Source organism: Danio aesculapii, chromosome 3, assembly GCF_903798145.1.
Source record: "Danio aesculapii chromosome 3, fDanAes4.1, whole genome shotgun sequence".
NCBI lineage: Eukaryota > Metazoa > Chordata > Actinopteri > Cypriniformes > Danionidae > Danio > Danio aesculapii.
Window position 1 is genome coordinate 46,547,929 of NC_079437.1, and position 27,236 is coordinate 46,575,164.

Here is a 27,236-nt window from a genome sequence, read left to right on the forward strand (position 1 = left end):
ATTTTAAAAATCTTGAATGGTTACTAAAATCTTTATAATCATTAAAATAATTTATAAAAATAATAAAAATAATTAGTTAATCTTGAATGATATTAATGATATGATATAGTTCCGGAAACTTTCTACTTCTCTGTTTATCCATCTGATTTTACTTTTTTATTTTAATTCAGTTTCTTTTTACCTCCTCCTGTCATATTAAAGAATATCTCAACGGCAAACACATCAAGTATAAAATCCTTGTCCGTTTCATGAGGTGTGCACGTACTCAGTGGAGGTCTACGACGCAGCACTGGGCAAAAGTATAAATCAGACTTCAATAGTCTCTAGTAGTCTTGAACACCTTGATCAGCTGTGTTTAATAAGGGTTGAAGCAAAACTGTGCAGAGCTGCGGCCCTCCAGGAATCGAGTTTGAGACCTTTGCTATAAAGATGATACGATGATAAGATGATACAAAACAAATTTTATAAGAAGGGTCATTCAGAAGGTGGTCATCTGATTTTAAACATATCTATTCAATAAGTGTAAACCCTGGCTCTAAAATCTAATGCTCTAAAGAGAACTGGATGTCAGCTGTGACAAAGTTGGCCTTGAAGCAGGGGAAAGAAGATAAAAACCTAGTGTCTGTTTAGCCTGTGTGTCACATTCTGCAGCAACTGTTGTTCCTGTATGACTGTCGGACCTATTCTTTTCAAAGAATAAAATCTTTTTGTAAGAAAACCTTGTCAGACTTTGTCTTTTGATCATTAAGAGTCTATCTATTTGAAATTGTTATGACAAAAGCAAGAAAAAAGAAGGTTTAAAACCAGCCATGATTGAGTAAATAAAATCATTTGACTTTTTAAGTGAACTGTCCCTTAAAGACTAATTTATACTTCTATGTTGAGTGCAGGTGGTTGACATGTAGCCTTTACACAGTTACATAACCTTCGTCATACTCCTCTCAAAAATGTAATTACACATCACAATGACAAGACCTATGGTTGGCTGGCTTAGTACACCTGTGAAAATGTGGGCGGGGTGGGAGTGAGGGTTTATTAAGTGATAACTCACACAGAGGTATTCTAGATCAGGGGCGCCCAATCCTGTTCCTGGAGATCTACTTTCCAGTAGAGTTCAGCTCCAACCCTGATCAAAAACAACAACAGCTAATAATAATAATAATTCCTTACATCTATATAGCCCTTTTCTGGACACTCAAATTGCTTTTACACATTTTTGGGGGGAATCTCTTCATCCACCACCAGTGTGCAGCATCCACCTGGATGACGTGATGTCATATTGATGGCCATATTGCACCAGACTGCACACCACACACCAGCTGATTGGTGGAGAGGAGACCAATTATGGTATGGGGATGGTTAGGAGGCCATGCTGAACAGAGGCCAGTGGACAAAGTGGGATTTTTAATGACCACAGAGAGTCAGGAGTCAAGATTTAACGTCTCATCCGAAGGACGGCGCTAGATTCCCCATCAACATACTGGGGCATTAGGACCCACACAGACCACAGGTTGAGCGCCCCCCTGTTGGTCTAACTAATTCACCGGCAGCAACCTAGCTTTCCCATGTGGTCTCTCATCCAGGTAATGACAGAGTGCAACCCTGCTTAGCTTCAGTGAACAAACATGTGAGAGTTGCAGAGAGCTATCTGCCGGCAACTAAACCAACTGAAGCCGCGGTCACACTACACATTTCGCTCCATTCATACACATGCGAATGCGGCAGATTGCACATTTAGATGTTCAAGCTTGGTAAACTCTGATGTGCAAAATCATATCACGTGACTGTATGAGACCAATGGAAGATCAAAAGAAATCTCTCTGTACAGAAATTTAAAATATGGAGCAATCGCTTGCTTCATCAATGTTGTTTTATCCCGCCACTTTTTGCAGCGTTGTACAACAGAATTTCACAAGCACAAACTCTAGTGTGACCACAGCTTTAGTAGGATCTGAAGGAGCACTTGCTAATTAAAGACAGGTAGGTTTAATCAAGGGCACAGCTTTTGTAGATGAATACTTTTAGTTTGAATTTATTTCATGATTAAATATGCTAAACTTTTACTGGTTATTGGTACTTTCATTCCTGAATGAGTGCAAGTTTAAACCACTTTTACATGAGCATTCCACACAAATCCACCGGTTGGAGCACAGAAATCCCATTGCTAAATACGTGTTTTAGAAGTCGAACCACTGAATTATAAATTCTCACAACAGCATCAGCTACATTCATAGGGTGTGTAGTAGGATACAGCAATCATTCTATGCTGAAGTATAAATTGGGTTTTAGATGTCAATCACAGACACTTATCATAGAAAACAATAATGGAAGCAATGAGAGGATTGTAATTCCACTCCCTTTAGTGGTAATATTTACTGGATTTGATCAACCATCTTGGCAATAGCACCACCAATTATTTCATAGAAAGGACATATTCGACCATTGTAACAACTCAAATGCAAAACCCATCCCATTTAGGTCCCATCATTGATGGCATCCCAGTACCAATTGTTAAGGTTTTTAAAAACCTGGTAGTCTTTTTTTGTTCTTATGTACTGACAGGCACGGCAGGCATGCTCTTCAGGATAGCTAACAAGTTTAATTTCAAAGTGTTTTCTCCACTGAAAATACTTTTTGTATTCGTCAACATTCTTGTCCAGTGACAGCAGGTGTTCAGCCAGTTTCTGAGGGCTGGAGAAATCCTTCACGTGGATGAAAGCATCTTTAGGCACAAATCTCTCATATATGTATCTTGGAGCCCCAAGAGCCACCGGCACTGATCCGAGATTGAGAGGATTGAACAGCTTTTCTGTGATGTAGTCGTAGTGAAGGTTTGTGTTCTCAAATGACAGATAGAACTTACATCTAGTTAATGTTTCCTTGTACTGTGTATCACTTAATGGTTTCCCAAAATGTCTCCCAAGAGCAAAAATGTCAATGTGTTTTTTTAGCTCATTAAAATAAGCTACCCGTTCATGCCTCTCATTCCAGTTGCTCACTATCCAGCAAACTAATTTATCCTTTTTGTCCAGAACTCGTGGGAAAATCTTATCCTCAGTATCTTTACTTTTAAAAATAAATTGTTCACGGAGCACAATATCAGCATCCCGTCTGTAATTCAGCGTCACATTAAACAGGTTATCCAGACCGTCGAGTCGTCTTGTGTTTTCTGGGGACTCAAAGTGCATCCATATCCATTTCTGGAAGAAAGGTCGTGGCTTTGTGGGTAAATTTGACAGGTCATTTTTAATGTCTCTGTGATTTATCAGTACTCCATGGGCCTCATCATAAAGCTCTCGATCTACAGTCAAGTGACAGCCATCTATATTAAATTTTTCACTGCAAGAATTTAAATCAAATTTTCTTCCAAATGGCCAAATCCATATGAGCAGGATAGTACTGTTTTCCAGAGGCTTCTCTTTCAAAGTTGTACAAGTCGTGGTGTATGGCAATGTGTTATAATAAGGGCTTAAGTGTCCAGAATACACTAAAAATATGTTCAATCCAACAGAGATAAAAAGAACCAAATATATAGGATGAAATGCTGATGTGTCTTGATCTGTGGAGAGAGAGAGAGAGAGAGAACAATTCAATATTAAATCATTTACCTTGAAAACTGGTTCAATCACATTCCCAAATGTACTGACACGCACTTGTGTTGAGCTTGTTCAGTTTGTTCTGGAACAGAACTGAGATTGGCAGCAAGACATAAATAAGACCTGGCTATGTGCTTCAAGAAACACAAGCTTCAAAATTTACCCCTAAGAAACGGGACACCACTATGCACAGGATATCACGACTGCTGTAATTATTCCAGCAAAATGTTTTAATTTTAGCCTTTTTTAAAGCATGGTGGTAAAACACAAACGCGGTTATAAATATATTAAAACGTGCTTGTTTGTTGTAAAAATTCGTAATAATGACAAAAAATACTAAATTGTGGATATCCTTACTTCCGGGTGCAGCCATGCTGCCGTTGTACGGTAGCTGATGTATTCTGGGAAATTTTCTTACCCCTTGGTTTTGAGTGTGGTCCTGAAAAATCTCAGTTTGTAGGGCTGTCTACCTCTTCCCCTTAGCCCTACGCCTTCAAGCTAAAGATAATTGGGACACCCCTACTCCTTTACGGGAACATGCAAAACAAGGGGTAGAATTGGGATTGGGCCTAAATAAACAGAAAAAAACTTTACAAAGAGACTACAAACAGCAGGAAAAAAAACAACAGGAAAAAAATGGAAACACTGGAAAAACACCCAGGTGGGTGGTGGTGAAGAAGCGGATGAGACAGAAGTAGCTTTGGCAGCCAACCGAAGTTGACAGGATGAGAGTTGGATCAAGAATCCTGATAGCAAAACAACAACAACAATGATTTTGTCACATTTTTACACTCATTTCAAAGATGAAAAATAGACACAAAGAGACACAAATTCAAAATGTACTAACCTCAATTAAATAACTTATGAGAAACAACAACTTAAGAAACAACAACTCAAATTAGATCAAAACTAAAACACTACACTTATACAGTTATTAGAAATGAGTTATTAAAACTATTATGTTTAGAAATGTGTTAAACAAAATCTGTTGAACCGAAACTAGGGAAAAAATAAACAGAGGGGCTAATAATTCAGGGGGACTAATAATTCTGACTTCAACTGTAGATGCTGACTAGACAGCATGATTATTGGACAGCTGTGCCTTAGGCTGGCCACACTAAAATGGACAGTTTTATCATATTGCTGTTGCCTGTCCAACTAGCCTCACAACCACAAACCACTTGTAAGCACACCAGCCCAAGACCTCCACATCCAGCATCCTTACACACACTTCAGGGGCATAGATTTAGCATGGATGGAGGGGACGCATCCCCACCAATATCCATCAACTATTGAAACGTCCTAATGGATTCGGATTTCTGCCTTCCAATCCATCCCAGCATGGATCAACGTTTATTGTTTTCTCATTACTTTATTAATATAATTATTTCAACCAGTATTTAATCTTAAAATGATTTTGACTAATGAATAAAGTTAATACATTGTTTAATATAATATAAGAATGTTCAGTGCATTTGCCTGTCTCTTTGTAATTCTATTTTCAGGAGCTACCAAACCAGGCCAGAGGTCATGGAGACCTTAAGTGGGACTAAAGGGCTTGATGATTGAAAACAACTGCTGTCCTATTTGTATTGCTATGTGTTAATACTGTCTAAAGTGATTTTGATATTATTATTATTATGTGTTAATTCTGTTTAAAGCGATTTTCCCCTTTTATTCAAGATAGACCTTTGTGTAGTAAGAAATGCAGTAAGCAGTCAGAATGTAGATTATACCGGTTTTTAACCAGTTTTGATAAAGACGACTGAGTGTACACTCAGCATTGGATAAGAAACAGATTGTACTTTGAGTGTGTGTGCGTTCTATTGGATTGTGGATCCTTTCACAGGTCTGGGGTAAGCACTAAACAAGTCTATCTATGTTTTAACCAATCAGGTGAAAACACCTATATGTATGACACAGATAATGACATTATGTGAGAGTATAACTGATGTTGATTTATGATGGTAAGCAGAGTGGCCTAGGAACTCAATCAGAGTGTTGAAGCTGGCTTTTGCTGATGAAACTGCAAACTATTTTCAGTAAACTTTATTTATATGAATCTCTGACTCTAGCTCTTCTTCATCTGAAGGACTGGTCATTCTTTGGGTTAAAACTAAATTATCTCTACAGTGCCCACCAATAATTTAATTAACTTAAAAAAATTGCGCTGTCAATATTAACCTGGACATGCAGAAAGGGTTAAACCATGTTCTTTCCTCGAGTCGGACCACCCCAAACACATATGAACATTGCGATTGGCTGAGCCTTTTCCTGCTGTTATGTGAGAGGCTCAGATACAAGCAGCGAGCACCAAAACTGCGCAGTTGAATTTGTGTGAAGGTGTGTGAGGTGTGTGACACACGCAAGTGAGGATGGTGGCAGCAAAAAAAAAAAAAAAAGTGGACATAAGAAGCTTTTTTTCAAAGAAAAGGCTAAGTCACATAAACTCAAGTTCCCTACTGAATGAGTCCATCATGATAATGCTGTTAATGCTTGTGTCCCCCCCCCCCCCCCCCCTCGCTTAACGCAGCCTATCATTATAGATGACTGATATAGTGAATAATATGCTCTGACTCTAAACTAACTGCAGAATAAACAGCTAAATGTAAAAGTAGAAATATGATATCTGCCAGTTCTCCTAATCCAGGGGTGTCCAAACTCAGTCCTGGAGGGCCGCTGTCCTGAAGAGTTAAGCTCCGACCCTAATCAAACACACCTGAACCAGCTAATCAAGCTCATCCTAGATATAGAAACTTCCTGGCAGGTGTGTTGAAGTTATTTTTTTTAAGTCAAATTACTCTTCATAAAAACTACTCAGAGTACAAATTACTTTTTTAGCTGGTGGTATTGGTGGAATTATTCATAATTGCTGAATCAGACAAGATCCATGCAATAAAACACATTTTACAAATTACATTTAACGATACTATAAACACTTTTGAAACTGTGTAAACAGCATTAACTGAACTGTCAGGTGTGGTTTATATACGAATCAAAATCAGAGCATCCAGAGGAAACCCACGCCAACTTGGGGAGAGCATTCAAACTCCACACAGAAATGCCAACTGACTCAGCCGGGGCTCGAACCATCTCAACCTTCTTGCTGTGAGGCGATAACGATACCCACTGCGCCACCGTGTCACCCACCCCTAAACATACATATACATATATAAAAAAATAATAAAATGTCACAATAATTAAGTTGTAAGTCTTCTTACCATTATGTGTTTCATAAAAACACTTTTGTAACTTTGTAAACAGTATTAACTTATCCCAGTGTTATGGGATAACAAACGGCAAGGTCCTTACTACATGGACCTACATACTAACATTTATCATAACAGTTTACCTTCTGAACCTTTTGTTCAGTTTCAGCTTTTATGATGGATGGAAAAAATCACAGAGGAATTATACAAATTAAATTATAGATTAATCAGCCTGTATATATTTTCCATTTATTACATAAAACTTACAAGGAAAAAAACAGTATGCCTTGCTAATATACACTTAAGATATTAAAACAAGTACACAGTAAGCAATGAAATAAGAACAAATAAACAAATTAGAAATTATGGATTAATATAGTCTGTATTACAATGATGATGGATTTACATGTTCTTGTGATGATTATCTAAACAAAAGCACGCCACAATTATTTTACAAAAACTATGTTTAGCTATTGTCAGCATAAGGACAACAGAAATATACACAACTAAAAATAGACTCTTTATAATTTCAGATGATACCTCTCTTATCTGTAAGATCAATAGACAATTTAATTAGAAAAAACACAAATGGCACAGCAGAGGGCAGTTTTCATCCACTTATTTTTATGTGCTTCTTGGAAATGCTCATAAAAAACGGTTGATGGAAACGCCATGATATGCAGAAGAAAATATTGATGCAGCTTCTCGTATCGCAGCAAGTTCTGTTTTTACTTTTGATATTTGGCGCCAGTTAATCAGGAAGTGACAATTTTGTTCTCTTTGACTTGTTGGACAGAAATGCTGCTTTATTCGCGCGTCTTTTATGCGATATTCCAGTTTTGGGCATACATTTAATTTACATTTTTAGATGATAACATAGCTATTCACACTGCATAAGCACAACTGTCCACTTTCTTTCCTTCTTCTGGGTGTGGCCATGGGCATTCATCTGCGTTCTACAGATTCATTATTGCTGTCTTGATTTTCCATCGATAATTTCCATTGCCAATCAATAATTTTGTGACTGTATGATGATGGTCAGCTCACGTAAATCTGCAGTACCTGAACTTGTTTTTCGGTTCAAATAACGTACCAGGCTTTTCATTGGTCCATTAAGATGAGATTTTTTTTATTGGCTACTGAAATGCTGGTCAGTGGTTGAAATATGAATTAAATTACAGTACTCCGTAACGAATTGTGATTTTAAAAATAACAAAGTTTAATTAATTAAGTCAGCTTAATTTGTACACAAGTACAAGTAAAATTACAGACTTAAAATTATACTCATGAAAGTACAAATACCCCAAAAATGTACTTAATTACAGTAACGTGAGTAGTTCTAATTCGCTACCTCCACCACTGAAGTCTGGTGTTGTCTATGCGTTCCAGACTTCAGGTTGTAATTGACTACAAAGAATTTGCAACCAAGTATTGAAAAGTGAAAGTTTGATTTATGATTATTATGCTGTCCAATTACTTTTGGACCCTTAACAAGTAGGAGGCACATATGCAAACTGTTGTAATTCCTACAGCGTTCACCTGATCTGGATTTAAATACCTTCAAATTAAACCTGACAGTCTACAGCTAAAGCACATCTTGTTCGTCCGTCTCATTTCAAATCAATTGTGTTGGTGTATAGAGCCAAAAATGTTTTCTTGTGTTGTGTTGAATTGTGTTGATGTCCAAATATTTATGGACCTTATAAAAAAAAAAAAAAAAATATATATATATATATATATATATATATATATATATATATATATATATATATATATATATATATATATATATATATATATATATATATACACAGTTTTAACCCATCCCCACCACTGCAACAGTTTTTGCACATTTGCAGACACATTCTTACAATCACTCCATTAAAAAATACATTGTTTACATCTCAGGTCTTCTCTGTGTTTAGCCAGCTTGTGCCTATAAGTGTGAAAGTCTCTCTGGTAGCCATAATCTTTCAGTAATGTTTGGCATTATCATACAGTATGATTGCCATTTATCTGAATGGCTGCTGTTAGCTAAGCTATCTTACTAAATCGTGTTTGCTACTCAAGGGGGGAAATACAATTGTTTACAATAGAATCCTAATTCAGTTTTTGAAGAACTCTTTTATTCCAGTGTCAATCAGACTGTTGAACACTGATCGATAGTGTATGTAATTCTTTTGTATGTTGACCTATTTTTAATTGTTATTATGTTAGAACCTGCTGATGTGCTGTGTGAGTCCACAGAAAATTTCCCCTTGAGGGACAATAAAGTATACAAACAAACAAACAAACAAACAAACAAACAGAATCCTAATTCAGTTTTTTTTGTCATGTAGCTGACTCTCTGCTGAGGATTTCAGGCAGAAGCAGCAAACTCCCATGAAGCACTTTTTGCCAGTGAGTGAGAGAGCAAAACAACAACTCTTTTTTTGTTGCATATGCACTGGACTTATTTCACACAATGTACTACTTTTGCTCAAATAAGTGCAGATGATGCACAGCTTTATTTGCCCTTAAAACGGAAAGATGCTGGGTCCATAACGCCATTGTTGGACTGTCTTAGGGACATTAAATCTTGGTTGGCATAAACATTTTTAATGTGCAATGAAGAAAAGACAGAAGTGGTGGTATTTGGATCTGGGGGAAGTCAGGATTGTCTGGATCCTGATTTGTTAAACCCTTTTGTGAAACCTAATGTAAAAAACCTGAGTGTTATTATGGATAGTGACTTCAAACTGGATAAACAGATTAATTCGGTAATTATTATTATTTTTTTTTCAGTTGAGGCAATTATCCAAATTAAAGTCTTTTTTTTTTGTCTATTAACGACTTTGAAAGAGTTATACATATTTTATATCTTAAATATATATTTCGACTCGGCAATTATTGTAATGCCCTCTATGTGGGTATTAGCCATACCTCCATTACTCGTCTGCAGATGGTGCAGAATGCTGCTGCTTGCTGACGGGGACACGCAAACGGGAGCACATTACACCCAAACTTGCTTCTCTTCATTGGCTTTCTGTACAGTTTAGGATACATTTTAAGATTCTAGTTTTGGTGTTTAAATGCCTAAATGGACTTGCACCAAGATACTTGTCCTCGTTAATCCAATTGTACACTCCATTAAGGGCACTTAGATGTGCTGATCAGCTACTTTTGGCTGTTTCACGTTTATGGAGTCGAAAAGATTATATGAATATCAGATTGAATTTCATGAAATTAGGCTTTATTAATAAAATGGTGTTTGAGTGCCCCCTTGTGGTTAATAAATTGCAAAAAATTGTGGGTATATTGTCCCTTTGTGCTTACCGTAGATTCACAGAGATCGGTGTGACTGTTAGGGGTAATGGCAGCTCGTGTCTCTCTCTCTCGTAAACAGATAAAAAAGGATAATATAAACAATTTTATATCACTTCAGTGATCGAAATAGATGTGTATGTTGTGTGAATAATACGCTAGTTCATGTTTTGAACATCACATTGCTAATGCATTTTAGTGTTGTATACAATATCCAAACGAGAGAGTTTTTGTATTTGTCACTTTTAGAGAGAGCTGAATGTGAATCCTGCACTTTCCTGCATTACATATTTTGGTTTTATCTCAGGTATGTTGTTTATAATTGTGTTATGTTTTGAATTTAAGAAAATGTTTACATGTAGATTCACAGAGATCGGTATGACTGTTAGAGAGAGAGCTGAATGTGAATCCTGCACTTTCCTGCATTACATATTTTTGCTTTATCTCAGAGAAAATAAATCAGATTTCAGTACAGTGGTGGACGGCCTCTTTCATTGAGTTTAGGTCTGAGTGAATATGGACGGGTGTGTTCACACGCACAAGATTAAAAATCAGGGGGGACCGTGCCTTTGCAGTGGTTTCCCCCTAACTTTGGAATATTTTGCCTCTCCATGTTAGGCAGGCCGCAACCCTTTCTGTTTTTAAATGTAGTCTGAAAACCCATTTTCACTCTTTGGCTTTTAATACCATATGAGAGTCTTATGTCTGTTGTATTTGTCGTTTGTTTTAGATGGTGTATGTGTGTACAGCACTTTGATAAGCACTTGTTGTTTTTAAAAAGCGCTTTATAAATAAACTTTGACTTGACTAGTTGCAATACCTGGAAGCTAAAAACATCAAAGTTCTTGTGTGACCAGCATACTTGGACATGTCACCCAATGAGCATATTTGCGATGCTTTGGATCCCTAAAATATGACAGAATTTTCAGCCACAATCAACAATCTGATCGACTTCAAGAGGCAAATGGTAGTCACATAACAAACTGACTGGTTTTCTGACCCTCAAAAATTGGAGTTAAAACAAAAGTGTTGCATTTATATTTTTGAGTGTATAATGAAAATGTATATTTGCATATTGTCTGTATTGTATTGTGGATATTTCCAAGGCATGTGTAATTTAAGTTACCATTAAAAAGTTATAGGTACAGTTATATGTTTGTTTTAGATTGGGCTATTGCACCAGCTGTTGTCATATGCTACGTTAAATAAGCTTGAACTTCGGAATGCAGCAACATGTGAAACTTTTCACAAGCTTGTTTTTTTGGTCTGGGATATATGAAGGAAAGCCAATTGGGTATAAAGTTCAGTGTGACTGCAGTTTTATTGGTGAAAATGTCTATTTGTAGATTTCAGGCAGAAATTGCATGTTTAGTGAATGAGACACAATATATTATTTAATATAAATCAATATAATACAACATACATACAATTTAGTAAAAACTGTGAGAGTAGCGTTGCAGATATTAATGATTACCAGAATAAGGATGATACATTTAGAAGCTGTCAGAGAATTACACAATTGCTGTATCATTAAATGTGCAATAAATGATTTACGCGATTGAGCAGTATCTGCTTTAATGGATGACCATTGTCCAGCAGACTTTGTCTCCAACTTTTCTGGAAGTTGCCCAGTAAAGAAAGTGATGAGCTTGCTCAAGTGTGTGTAATTTGGGTAGGAGTGTAAAATTTAAGTACACTCTCAGAAAAAAATGGTACAATGTCTACCAAAGAAGGTACAAACCCTTGTCACTGGGGCAGTACCTTTTCATGGAACAGAATTGTACAAGAAGACAAAGAAACAAATTTGTACCATTGCAGTTTGTACCTTTAAAGGGCACCCATGGTGAAAAATCTACTTTAAAGCTGTTTGGACAGACATGTGTGTAGATATAGTGTATAAATTGTCATTGGGGTGATATAAACACACCCAGTCCTTTCTTCAAATTTAACAACATAAAAACGGTGGACCAATTGGAGCGGTTTTTAGACCAACCGCAACTTGACATAGGAGTTCGGTCCCCTCGCCCACCGAATTGATTGACAGCTGTGCGTATCAACATGTCCCGGTAGTCACGTGTATAATCATATCAACAAGACCAGACGTGCGCAAAGCAACCGGGAATAAAAGGTCTGTTCAGTTTGCTAGGATCATCAATCATCATCAAATGTGATCAAGAGTGAGTTTTACAAGTTTAAAATGTTTAAAACAGTGCATGCGTGTAATGAATTACAGCAATTTACTTGAGCTTTACTTCATCAGCACAGCTGTGTATCAGAACAATTATAAAGGAAAACGCTTCAATCCCAGTTTGTGGACGTTAAATCAGGTTTATTTTGTACATTAACATAACAGATATCCATACAGCAGTGGGGATTAACCTGTATCCTGTCACATATGCGTGCAGAGTGCGAAGCTAAACATGCGCGCTGTCTCTGTCTCTCTCTCTCTCTGTGTGTCTGCGCTATGTGTGTGTGTGTGCGCGTGAACTTTGTAACGACATTGCGTGTGACTCGTGGTTGCAACTCACAAAAAATGCATCAAATACTCATTGGTGAAGTTCTTACTGTAGTATTTCTCACAAATACAACATGAGATCTGCTTCCTGAGGCAGCCGAGGGTGGCGATTGAGGCATGTTGCTGACAGGCACGTGGAAACGGTGGGCGGGGAGGACTAGCCTTAAAGGCCCAGTACAAAAAAAACAGCAACCAGGTTTTACCGACTGTAATACAGACACTTCAGACAGCTATAACAAATACTCTGATGCTTGTTTTGAGCTGAAACTTTACAGACACATTCTTGGGACAAAAAAAAAAGACTTATCTTAAATCTGGAAAAAGGGGTAACCTAGGTGCCCTTTAAGGACATGGTTTGTACCATGGGAAACCAAAATGTACCTTTGGTTTTTAAAACCTGCAGATACAACATTGTACCTTCATCATAGGTACAAATCTGATCCATGAAAATACCACTACAGTGACAAGACACTTAGTACCTTAACAGTGTCAAATGTGTTCCTTCAAGAACTATTTAAAGGCGTTTTGCTATATCCAAAATGTGTCAATTTATTTTCAGTAAATATAAAACATCAAATACATTTTTAAACAATGTTTTTTTTTTAAGTTTCTTTTTGTGTAAATGCACCTTTTCCATTTACAATAAAGAATAAAAAATACTTTAACATAAATCAAAAGATCTATTTTTTGCTAAACATTTCACAACACTTTTCACAAAAATGTTATTGAAATACATTCTCCAATGTACAATATAAAACCTTTTTTTCTCCAATTTTCACACAATACCTTTGCCACCACTTTAAATTTCATTTAATTTACTTAATTTTAAAATAGAAATATAATTATGCAAAAGTACAAGATATGCACAATGCTTGATTAATTTTACAATACTAAAATGTCTGCATGAACACTTTGCATATGCAGGAGGACGTTTGCCAGCTCACGTGTGTTGTGGAAAGCAAATGTCAAAAGGTGCGGATATCAGTAATGAAAATGTTTTTATGAGAAAATGCTTAACAAATGTTTATTAAAATGCCTTAAATGTTTAGTTTACAATACTGTGGAGAGGAAAGCATAATCAAATGGCCAATGATAGGGAAGAGCATGCTCGGAGACTGGCGGCTAGTCAGCGGGCCAATCAGAAATAATAAATAACACTTGTTTGTTTAAGTGAAAGGGCTGAGAGATACCTTCTTAAGGAGAGAAGCAGCAGCCTGGGGAAGAGAGAGAGCGCACGCACGCACACTGAGAGCTACAGTGTTTTGCCATTATTCTTTAAAAATAAAGACTATTATTTACCTTATATGGCTGACCCTGTCTTTTTCCCATCCCACAAATGTTTTTTTTTTTACCAGTTGTTTTGTTTTATAGAACTTAAAGGGCACATAGGTTATCCCTTTTTTTCATATTTAATATAAGTCTTTTTTGTCCCCAGAATGTGTCTGTAAAGTTTCAGCTCAAAACACGCATCAGATTACTTATTATAGCTGTTTGAAGTGTCCATATTATAGCTGAAAAAAAGGTTTTGCTGTTTTTATGTACTGGCCCTTTAAGGCTAGTCCTCCCCGCCCATGTGCCTGTCAGCAATTGCTGCCCTCGGCTGCCTCAGGAAGCAGATCTCACGTAACGTGTGTGAGAAATACTACAGTAAGAACTTTAACAATCAGTATTTGATGCATTTTTTTTGTGGATTTGCAACAATGAGTCACACACAATGTCATTACAAAGTTCACGCACACACACAGCAAGGACACAAACACATAGCGCAGACACATACACACACACAAACGTAGCGTAGACATACACGCACACAGATAGCTCAGACACGCAGACACACACACACACACACACAGATTTTTTTTTTTGAGATTTTAACAAACTTTATTTTGCCTTTTTAAAAGGAAACACAATCAGCAAAATATCGTTAAAATATTTTAGTTACACCTTTTTTTTTCTTTAAAACAGTTCAGAAAAAGATACATTTTCTCCTATAACAGTACACATCTTTCCATCTGAATCCCAAATATCTTTAAAACTTTCAATATTGTCCATCAATCTATAATAATTAAATTCCAAATGTATTCTAGCCCTTATTATACATTTAAAAAACAATAAAACATCTAAATCAATGCTTTGTTCTATTTTTTTCTTTCTTGTTATGTAAATTGTTATTTTCGCTTGTCCTACCAAATAATTTAACAGTTTACAAACATTTTTCTTTTTTTTTCCAATTTTCACTCCAAAAATGAAACAAACATCAGAGAAAATTTCTCCAAACAATTCAAACAATTCCTTTAAAAACTCAAATAATAAAAACAGTCGTTCACATTTAAGAAAACAATGAAAAATTGTCTCTCTAAAATTACAAAAAGGACATAAATCTGTAACATCAGAATTTAAAATAGACACAAAAGCATTTACAGGAACAATACCATGGAGTATTCTCCATTGAATATCTCCAACCCTTTTTGTCAATGGTGGCTTATAAATTGCTTCCCATACTGGCATTATTTCATCTTTAACTTTCAAAAAATTTTCTCCAGGGTGTGTCAATTTTATTCTTTAGTTTTCCTTTGTTTAACACTTTAACACAGAAAGAATAAATACATTTTCCACCAACAGAATCAAAAATAATAAAGCGAACATCACTTTTAAAAATCCAGTATAAAAGTTGAAAGTCCTCTTCATCCATTTTTGGTCTTACGCATATATTAGGAAAAGAGTCAGTACATTTAGGCAATTCGCTTCCTTTCATCCAGTTTTTGAGTTTTAACTTTTCTTCTTCTGATAAAGAGTCCCGAAAAACTGTTAGAATTTGTCCAATTTTCCTTAAAGAATGAATACCAAGTCTTTGTGCTACCGCTTTCACATTATTTAGATTTGGACCTGCTAGCATTGCCAAATCCTTCACTTTTAAAACTCTAGCTTTGATGAAGATATCGTTTATTCCTACAAAATCATCTTTTTTTAAAAAACAATTCGTGATCCATGCACAATTGGTTCTTCCAATAACCAAAACAATGAGGAATTTTTGGTAAACATTTTTTTCCTTTCTACAAGACCCCAAGCTTTGAAAACACTGCAATAAAAGGGGAAAAAACTCTCACATTTAAAACATTGGTATCCAAAAGAAAAATTGTTTGTTTTAATCCCAAATTTCCAAACTGTTTTAAGATATGTTCAGTTAACACTCGCCATGGAACTTCCAATTTTCCATATAAAAACTTTTGCACAAATTGTATCCTAAAAGCAGCTTTTCTACTTGCCAAGTGAACCAAACCTTGACCTCCTAATTCTTTTGATAAATATAAAATATTCTGTGGTATCCAATGTAATTGATTCCAAAAGAAGTCAACAAGCTTTCTCTGAACTTTTATTAATAAATCAGCTGGAGGTTCTAAAACTGCTAATTTATGCCACAATATAGAGGCTACCAAATTATTATTAATCAAAGCTCTACCTCTATATGATAGACATGAGTGAAGCCATTTCCATTTTTTCAATTTTCCATCAACCATTTCTTCAATCCCATTCCAATTTTTTTCCTCTATAGAATCATTCCCTAAAAAAACACCCAAATATTTAAACCCTTCACTAACCCAGTTTAGACCACCTGGTAACATAGGCTTTTCATCTCTCCAATCTCCTACTATCAAACCTGAGCTCTTATTCCAATTAACCTTAGCAGATGAAATTTTACCAAATTCATTTACTATTAATGTTGTCTTCTCAACATCATTTTGATTTTTAATGATAACAAGGACATCATCTGCATAAGCAGAAGTAAACACAGGTTTAAAATTATCATCAATATTTAACCCCATCAATTCATTACGTAATCTATTCAATAAAGGCTCAGTGGCTAAAGTATATAGCATTCCTGATAGGGAGCAACCTTGTCTTATTCCCCTATTTACATTAAACGATGCACTTAAGCCACCATTGACCTTCAACATACTCTGAATACTTCCATAAAGAACATTAATCCTATTTAAAAAAGCAGAAGAAAAATTAAAAGCTTCCATTATTCTCCATAAATATCCATGTTCAACTCAATCAAAAGCCTTCTCTTGATCCATTGAAAAAAGGCCAAAATTAAAACCAAATCGTTTAGAGGTATGAATTAAATCTCTTATAAAGTGTATGTTATCAAAAATTGACCTCCCTGGAACACAATAGGACTGATCACTGTTTATTGTATAATTCATTGCATTTTTTAACCTATTTGCTAAAGTTTTAGACAGAGCTTTATAGTCAGCACATAACAAAGCAACAGGTCTCCAATTTGCAATATCTCTCAAATCTCCTTTTTTTGGTAGCAATGTTAACACTGCTCTTCTGCAGCTCAAAGGTAGTTGCTCTTTAATAAAACTCTCATTAAAAACTGCCAACAAATCTGAACCTATAATACTCCAAAATGTTTTATAAAATTCTATAGGAATTCCGTCAATTCCTGGAGCTTTACCACTGGCCATACTCATCACAGCTGAATGTAGTTCAGGTAAGTTCAACGGTTGTTCAAGTGCAGCATTTATTACAGCTGGTACTTCTGGAAGACCTTCAAAAAACTTTTGTGTAATATTTGGATTTTCTTGATACTCAGAAGCATATAAACCTGTATAAAAATCAATCGCTCTCTTCCTTATTTCAGCAGGCTCTGTCAAAACCTTTCCATTATTATCCCACAATGAATGAATTATTCTACTGTGTCCATTTTTTTTTTCAAGACTAAAGAAAAACCTGGTTGATGTGTCCATCTCGTTAAAATTCTGAAAACGTGACCTTATAAGTGATCCTTGTCCTTTAATTCCAAGAAGTTCTCCTAAAAAATCTTTTTTCTTTTTGATAAATTGTAAAAGTTTTTGATCTCGAGTTGAATCACTTAACACTTGAAGTTTTATTATATCAGATTCGACTTCTATTAATTTAGCAGTATTTCTGGAAGTATTAAGAGTATATTGTTTACAAAATTGTTGAATATTAATTTTCCCCACATCCCACCATTGCTGAATTGACTCAAAATTCTTTATGTTAATTTTCCAATTATTCCAAAAATGCTTAAAACTTTTCTTAAAAAAATTATCATTTAATAAGGAAACATTTAAATGCCAGTATGCACTTTTTATTTTAATTGAATTTATAAAAACCACTCCACATACTAATCCATGATCTGAGAAACTAACTGGAGAGATAGCACATGATTTAAAAACCTGTAAATGATGTTTATAACAGTAAATTCTATCAATCCTAGCCATAGAGATATAATTTTCTCTGTAATGGGCCCAAGAATATTGTCTAAAATCTCTATGTTTCTCACGCCATACATCTGCTAAATCAAAAGCTTCAACAATACTTATTAACTTATTTCTTGAAGCCATATGTGATTCAACATGATTTCGGTCTAAATTATTTGTTGTGCAATTAAAATCTTCAGCTAAAAAAAGAAAATCTTCAGAGTTACATCCTTCTAAAGTATTAATTAATTTTTCTAAAAAAATCATTCTTTCTCTTGCAATAACAGGAGCATATACATTTATTAAGATGATTTTTTTTCTTCATATCTTGCAGTGACTTTAATTAATCTACCAAATATAATTTCCTCTATTTCATAAGACAAGGGTGAAAATGATCTTGAAAAAAGAATGGCCAAGCCAGCACTGTTAGAGCTTTTATGACTCATTATAATAGTGCCATCCCATTCTTTATGCCAATCAACCTCATTATTAATACATGAATGAGTTTCTTGTACAAATGAAATGTCAATATTTTTTAATTTAATTAGTTCAAAAAAAGAAGCTCTCTTTTTTACATCTCGTGCTCCATTTAAATTTAGTGAGGAAATCTTAAACTCTGCCATAATCAAAAGAGAGATGGCTATTAAGATAAAACTCACTATATAGCTTTGCTTATTATTGTGATCCTTCCAAATCATCTTTTTTTATTTGTGCTTTCGTCTTTTGAACTAATTTCCAGAGACGATATATTTCAGTCTCAACAAGTCCATCTCCACCCACAATTTGCATCACGTCTCTTGCAGATCCGATAAAATTAGCTAGATTTGGAAAGAAATCTTCTACTACCACATTTCTTTTTCCCTTTGTTACTTGTAGAAACCTACAAAATTTGTCCAAATCAGACTTCTCTTCCTCTCTTAATTTCAACATTGCTTGTGTAGAGATTTCTTTTTCATTTTCAGATTCTGAAGAATATTCAATCTCACTGCAAACACCTGTCTTAGTCATATTTTTGATCTCCATTTGTTCTTTGATGTGACTCTTTTTTGGATTTTTTTCATTATGTGCACTTTTTATTGCTTTTCGCTTAGTGTTTGGTAATTCAAGATTGGGTTCAGTAATTTCCATTAATTCTTGTTCCAGAACAACATCTTCAACCTCTTTTACACCTACTGTTGTTTCTTCATTAATCTTCTCTGTTGCATTGGGTTGTGTAGCATTTATCTCTACTTCACTTTTATCTTGTTCGTTTTCATTTACATTGATTTCTGCAACTGAAGCACTGTTGTTTTGATTTTCGATTGTATCTGGTTCTTTTTCTTTTACTTTCTCTGGACAAAATCTAAACAAATGCCCTTCTCTATTGCAGTTGAAACACTTCATTGTTTCAGTTGTGACGAAGATTACATAATCGAACCCATCGATCGTAAACTTAAAAGAGAGATTAAGCTCTTCGTGTCCTTGTTTCAACACCTTAAACACCTGCTGTTTAAACGACACAACGTGTTTCAACAGTGGTGATTTACATCCTACCGGGATCTTTTTAATTGCTGAGACAATTTGTCCATAGCACAACAATTCTCGTTCTAAAACATCGTCTTTTATGAAAGGCGGAACATTCGACAACATAACTTTCCTCGCCGGATTTATAAGAGGAAAAACCATTGTATATGCGTCTTTCACTCCAATACCTTGTTCTACAACCTTGTTCACCTTATCTATTGAATCCAAAAAAAGAACCATCGCGTGATTCATTCTAGAAGCAGATCTTATGCTTTCATATCCAACAACTTGTTCGACCGCAAGGCTACATTCTTCCACAGAACAATCAACTCCGACCGGCACTTTGATTCCATGCCGTTGAGTTAGCTGCTCTAACCCTCCACTTTCCTTCACCCCTGCCATAATGGCTAAAAAAAATTATATTAACTTCAACACAATATTCCAAAATACATTAAGCAATAAACTAACCGTGAAAGTTGGGAAAAAACACAGTCGCTCTCACAGTCACGCTTCACCCGCTCCACAGACGCACACACATGCGCACGAGAGAGAGAGAGAGAGAGACAGCTCGTTAAGCTTTGCAGTCGTTTTGCACGCTTATGTGACATGATACTGGTAATATTCACTGCTGTATGGATATCTCTTATATTAATGTACAAAATAAACCTGATTTAACATCCACAAACCGCGATTGAAGCGTCTTCTTTTATAATTGTTCTGTGCTGATTAAGTGCATCTGAAGTGAATCGCTGTAATTCATTACACACATGCTCTGTTTTAAAACATTTTAAACTTGTGAAACTCACTCTTGATCACGTTTGATGATGATTGATGATCCTAGCAAACTGAACACACCTTTTATTCCCGGCTGCTTTGCGCTCGTCCTCTCTTGATGATATGATTATACACGTGACTACCGGACATGTTAATGCACGCAGCTGTCAATCAATATTGGTGGGCGGGGGGACCGCACTCCTACGTAAAGTTGCGGTCAATCTGAAAACCGCTCCAATTGGTCCACCGTTTTTATGTTGTTAAATTTGAAAAAAAAAGGACTGGGTGTGTTTATTTCACCCCAATATGAAAGTTTATTTACTATACTTACACACATTTCTATCCAAACAGCTTGAAAAGTAAATTTTTCACCATAGGTGCCCTTTAATAATTAATGTTTATAAGATTTTTAAACATATGCTTTTGAATGATGATTGCCTTTGCAGTATTTATTTATTAGTATTTATATTTATTTTCATAGATATTGTAATAAAGAAGTTGTCCACACTTATGTTCCTTTTTATGAGAACAATTGTGTACCTTAATTTCAGTTGTACCATAAAAGGTACAGAACAAACTGTGTAAGGTACAACACTGTTCCACCTACTATTTGCACCACCATGTACCTTTTTTTTCTGAGCGTGTAGAGTAAAATATGCAGGACAGTTGCCTTCCACACTAGAAAGCTCTGATTTAGAGTGGTATGTGGCAAAATGCTATTCATGTTGTTTTAACATTATGGTTAAATTGAACCGATTTGTGCCCAGATTTCTCTAACTGGTTTCACACAGTCTTGTTAATAGTCTTTTACAGTATATGTGGCAAAATTGTTTTATCCACCATTCAATGTAACGTTTGAATAGAGGGAGACCATTTGACATTTAAGCTTAAGACATCTACAATAGATCAATTCTTATTCATAAACAAATTTATTATGTAAAATGTGGAAGACCACACTGCAGGCAAATGTGGCCCGAATCAGATTTTTTTGCCCACATGCATGTGACTTAGATCTGTTTTTATCTTGACAGTGTGAACAGCCAAAACTGCATGCAATCTGATCTTTTTTCATTCAGATTTTTGCCACTTTGGTATTAAATCAGACACAGATCTGATGTTTTGCAACGTGTCGCAGTGTGAACGGTTATTTAGGATTTCATGTGACTTTTACATAATCTTTGAGCTACATGCGTCATCATTTTATAATGCAAACATCATCTACTCCTCAGTAGGCATGGGCCGGTATAAGGTTCTGACGGTATGAAAACCTTTAAAAATATCACAGTTTCACGGTATCACGGTATTGTGATCACTGCTCTTAAATATATTCTTTTTAAATGTCTGGGTAAAAAACTAAAACTTTTTTCCCCATTGAACACAATATATTCAATTTTTTTGAAAGATTTATGATATGTTGGAGCAGTAAACATGTCAGGCTATATAATTCAAATGAATCATTGACTTTTGCTGTCTGCTGTTCATTTGTTTCAAAAACACAGATTTCTTTACAATTTAAAATGGCATCTTTGGATATTTTTTCTGCTGGAGATACTGTTGTCCTAAAAAACAACAACAAAAAAAATGTAAATAAAACATCTTACACATACCTTAGGAACGGTATTACAGAAAATTTTGGCGGTTTTAAAACCTTGACTTTTCCAAACCACAGTATACCTTGAAAAGGGTTATTGTCCCATGCCTACTCCTCAGCAGCATAGAATGGCACACAGAAAATTGGCTGTTCATTTTGAAAAAAAAAATTAATTAAAGAATTACGCGAATGCGTCAGACCGAAAACGCAAGCTTATGCGACAAGTTTTCGCAGTTCACTGTGTTGGAAAGGTCAAGCTTGGTGAACTGGCGAAATCGCACCACATGATTGCGTGAGATCAATCGAAGATCAAAACATGACCTTTAAACTTAAAACACCAATCGCTCGCTTTTTTAATGTCTAATCATCTTGTTTAATCCTGCCCCATTTCGCAGCGCCGTACAACAGAATTTCGCAAGCACAAACTCTCGTGTGACCGCAGCATAACACTGCAAACAGAGGTAAACCAACTCCACCTTCACAACTCAGTCTGTGGCTGCTCATTAACCTTTGATGAGTTCACTACATCGGTGGTCAGAAAGATATGCACCGCAGTTGTCATAAATCACAGTCGATCAGTGTTTTAAATCACAAGAGAATTATTTTAGGTTTTATATTGTGAAATACAGGGCGACGCGGTGGCAATAGTGGGTAGCGCTGTCGCCTCACAGAAAGAAAGTCGCTGGTTCGACTGGGTCAGTTAACATTTCTGTGTGGAGTTTGCATGTTCTCCCTGTCTTGGCGTGGGTTTCCTCTGGGTGCTCCGGTTTCCCCCACAAGTCTATAGACATGCAATTATTGTGCATAGTGTATGTGTGTAAATAAGATCGTATGGGTGTTTCCCAGTGATGGGTTGCAGCTGAATTGGCATCCGCTGTGTAAAATATATGGCAGTTCATTCTGCTGTGGCGCCCCTGATTAACAAAGGGACTTGCTTACTTCATACACAATACACATTGTGTGCATAATTAGACATTTTGTGCTGTCCGTAACTGTACTTTGGCACATGCGGGTCAGTTTAGGACCATGAACCATTCACACTGCAAATCTGATATTAGCCACATTCATAACAACAATGTGAACAGCTATGCAAAAAAAATCAGATATGAGAAAAATATCAGATTTCAGCTCTAAGCCTTGCAGTGGGAAGGTAGCATAGGGCACATTATCTCATACAGCATATATGAAAACACAAAGAACATTTGTCTTTGTGAAAACACACAGTAGTTGCCCCAAAAGACTACTGTACATCACAAAGTTAAATGAAAACAGTTGTTTAAATTGAACTAAGATTTTGAGAGATTTATTTTGTTGTATTTCAGTCTTATTTCAGGCCATGTCCACATATGCACAGGTATCTTTGTAAAAATAAAAAGGTTTTACTCTTTAATTTTAAAATATATATTGTCCTCACATGCACAGTTTTTCAAAAAAAAAATGTCAGTACACATCAAAACACCCTATAAAGCACTGTCAAGAGCATGCCAAAGCAACAGAAGACAGTATATTCCATACTCAATATACTCCAAGTAATGCTGGCCACATCAGAAGCCACAAAAAGGGTGTGTAGCACTGCATTCTGACAGCTCTGTTCCAAAATTAAGTGGAATTACTGTCTATGTATCACTATACACGTTACAAGCTCTGTTAGCACCGGTATTAGCAGAAGTATTTTGGTTATGTCAAATATTACGCAGATGAGCATCTTGTAAGCAACTGTGCTCTTTGCGCACAATCTAATGATGGTGCAGACAACCAAAAACTCTGGTTTGGCTGTCTAAACAAAAAACAGATATATATGATTTCAGTGACCAGACATTGCATTTTATGTCAACAAAAAGTCAAAACAAGTAAAAAAAAAAAAGAAAAGCTGCAGTTGTGTGGTGGTTGAAAATTATGTTTTTCTTCAGTGATTTAGTAGTTCATCAGTAATGTTCAATCAGCACTCTACTCCAGTATTATTTCAATACTATTTTTTGGGACTAAATACTCTTAATTGAATAGTTGAATTTTACTTTGAGGATTTTGCTGTGTATCAAATTTTGTATAATACAGTATAGATATTAGTTAAAGGGTTATTTTAGGTGGGATATAATGAAAGCAAAAAACAATAAACAAGACTGATTTATTAACCTAATCACACAGTATTCTCCATTTTTCTATCATTATTTTATTTATTGATTGAATTATGAACTTGCAAATTATATAAAAAAAAAAAAACTATAGCTCTTTTAATTGATTTGTTTTGTTTGGATGAGTCCTTCATGATTATATAAATATAAATTAATATCTAATATATTAAACATGAAATCATTTTTAGTGAAATGATAAATGCCTATGTTTGGGAGGGTTTCCATTTTGTATCCTGGACCCAGGGCTAGGAATCGGAAAACTTCATGTAAAAGGAAGGATGTCAATTTTTTTTTTCTTTTAAAATCTTTTTTTGGTTGTTTGCTTGCATGCCACTGAGAAATAAAACATGGATAGTGTGTTGAACTACACTCACCGGCCACTTTATTAGGTACACCTTTCCAACTGCTCTTTAACACAAACTTCTAATCAGCCAATCACATGGCAGCAACTCAATGCATTTAGGCATATAGACATGGTCAAGATGATGCATGATCTGCTGCAGTTTAAACCGAGCATTAGAGTGGGGAGGAAAGGTGATTTAAGTGACTTTGAATGTGGCATGGTTGTTGATGCCAGATGGGCTGTTCTGAATATTTCAGAAACTGCTGATCTACTGGGATGTTCAAGCACAACCATCTCTAGGGTTTACAGAAAATGGTCTGAAAATAAGAAAATATGCAGTAAGCCGCAGTTCAGTGGGCGCAAATGCCTTGTTGATGCCAGAGGTCAGAGAAGAATGGCCAGACTGGTTCGAGCTGATAGAATGGCAACAGTAACTCAAATAACCACTCGTTACAACTGTGGTATGCAGAAAAGCATCTCTGAACACACAACACGTTCAACCTTGAGGCAGATGGGCTACAGCAGCAGAAGACCATGCTGGGTGACGAGGCCATCCTGCCTTGTATCAACGGTTCAGCCTGGTGGTGGTGGTGTAGTGGTGTGGGGGATATTTTCTTGGCACACTTTGGGCCCATTAGTAGCAATTGAGCATCGTGTCAACGCCACAGCCTGAATATTGTTTCTAACCATGTCCATCCCTTTATGACCACAGTGTACCCATCTTCTGATGGCTACTTCCAGCAGGATAACACGGCATGTCATAAAGCGTGAATCATCTCAAACTAGTTTCCTAAGCATGACAATGAGTTCACTGTAGTCAAATGGCTTCCACAGTCACCAATTCTCAATCTAATAGAGCACATTTGGGATGTGGTGAAACAGGAGATTCACACCATGGATGTGAAGCCAACAAATCTACCGCAACTGTGTGATGCTATCATGTGAATATGGACCAAAATCTCTTGTTGAATACCTTGTTGAATCTATGCCACGAAAGATTAAGGCAGTTCTGAAGGCAAAAGTGGGTACAACCCTCTACTAGTAAGGTGTACCTAATAAAGTTGCCAGAAAAATGGCAATTATAGTTGCCAGCGGGTTTAAATGGGTTAATTGTCAAAGCAATAACATTTAAATAATGTAACATTTAAAGAAAAAAAAACTTACTTAACATGGTTCTGCTGGTGTTTTGTAGTTTACTTAGGATGTTTTCTGGTTGATGTTTCGCTCAGGAGGCAGGAATCAGAACCAAGAGCCTTTAATTAAAGTCCAGAAAAAGGATCAGCACAATAAACATTACAGTCAAATCACAGGGTAGTGCTTAGCATAATGTGCTTCACATTTGCATATGGATAAACAGACATATGACAGAGAGCAGTGCCTCAGAACCTGAAAGTCATCCTCACATGGGGGGGAAACAATCCACATAAGAATCTGACATATGGCAGTAATCTTATATGCAAATGGAACAAATTACATTAAAAGTCACAATTTTTGGATTCACACATATAAAACGTATACCAGCGAAGTGTATTTCGAAATATTGTAACGGCAAACAAGCTAAATTAATTCCAAAACATACTCGCAAAAAATTCGCTGTGATGTGAAAATTGAATACAGTATGTGTAGCCTTTATAGACTATATAACAAATATTATTAGAAGTAAATATTAATCATGTTCATTAGAAACCCTGCTCTTAATAATAAGGTTATTACTAATAACGTTAATCATTAACGCTACACGACAAACAACGCGCTCACACAGAAGTCTAATCCGTTATCCCAGAAGGTTTTCTGCGTCATCATTACATCCTGATGTATCGACGGTGTAAACTATTACAGACTAACTAACCACTATTAACACTAAACGATATACAGTAAATACTGCTCAAACATTACCATATAAAACGCAGCATCAACCAATAATAACTGTCATAACTGAACTCAAGTATAGTACATGGTAAACGACTGTCTTCTGCTTTCCATCACTAATTATCATTGCCACTATGTGAAACTTACAATATATTCAACTTGACTCTCATAGAAATGCGGAAATACTTACATTTTGTTCAGACCGTAAGCTGTGAGGTTTTTCAATTTTCAGTAGACACTTCAGATGTCTCTGAAACTGAAAGTGAGTGACGCAAACACTCACTAGCGATCTGATTGGTTGTACTTTTTTAACAGTTGCGAAACGCATGTAGATCCACTGGAGGGAGAGAGAGAGAGAAAGAGAGAGAAAGAGAGAGAAAGAGAGAGATCTAGTCTTTTTATTTATTTATTTATTTTAATTATTAACAAGAACCAGCATGTATAGTTTTCTTATACAATAAAATCACTTTACATTTCTTAACAAGAATGGAATAAGTGAGGTAAAAAAGAAATTAAGCAAATTAAACTCAGCATCTTTTAATGAGCGATCCTTAACATAATAACCAAAAATCACATGTTTATAAGATAAGGAAAATGATTTTAAAATATTATGAGCAATAAAAGCTTCAACATTTATCCAAAAAAGTTGAGTATATTGGCAAGACCAAAATAAATGTGAAATAGTTTCATTAAAGCTTTCGCAAAAACAGCATTCATAACTCAATATCAATTTTAAATTTGAGATCTAGTCTTGTTCTCTCTCAGAAAAAAAGGTACACGGTGGTACAAATAATGTTCCTTAAGGAACAGTTTTATACCTTTGTAAAAGTTGTAACTTATATGGTAAAGAGAAGACCTGTAATGATACTGTTCTGTACCCTTTACAAAAATGAAGGTACACAATAGTTCTCATAAAAAAATACATAAGTGTTCTACAACTTCTTCTTTATTACAATATCTATGAAAATAAAAATGACTGGAAAGGCAAAGGGATTTTATGAATAATTTCCATATTAAAACATAAATCATTTAAAAGCATATGTTTAAAGAAACTCACAACGTTGAATGATTAAGTTCTATAATACAACTAGTAAAACAAAACTATTGTAAACTAAACATTTAAGGCATTTTAATAAACATTTGGTAGACATTTTCTGATAATTGCAT

The 27,236-nt window shown here is 35.5% G+C and overlaps 1 protein-coding gene across 1 annotated transcript; it reads right to left on the reverse strand.

The window, feature by feature from the left end:
• On the reverse strand, positions 1-26,346 carry LOC130221586 (4-galactosyl-N-acetylglucosaminide 3-alpha-L-fucosyltransferase 9-like). Its single transcript, XM_056454131.1, has 3 exons — positions 26,260-26,346; positions 25,365-25,453; positions 1-3,559 (listed from the first exon to the last, which is right to left on the reverse strand). Exons 2-3 carry the CDS (start codon positions 25,369-25,371, stop codon positions 2,475-2,477), a joined length of 1,092 nt encoding a protein of 363 aa, XP_056310106.1. The 5' UTR covers positions 25,372-25,453; positions 26,260-26,346; the 3' UTR covers positions 1-2,474.
• Between the last annotated feature and the right edge of the window lie 890 nt (positions 26,347-27,236).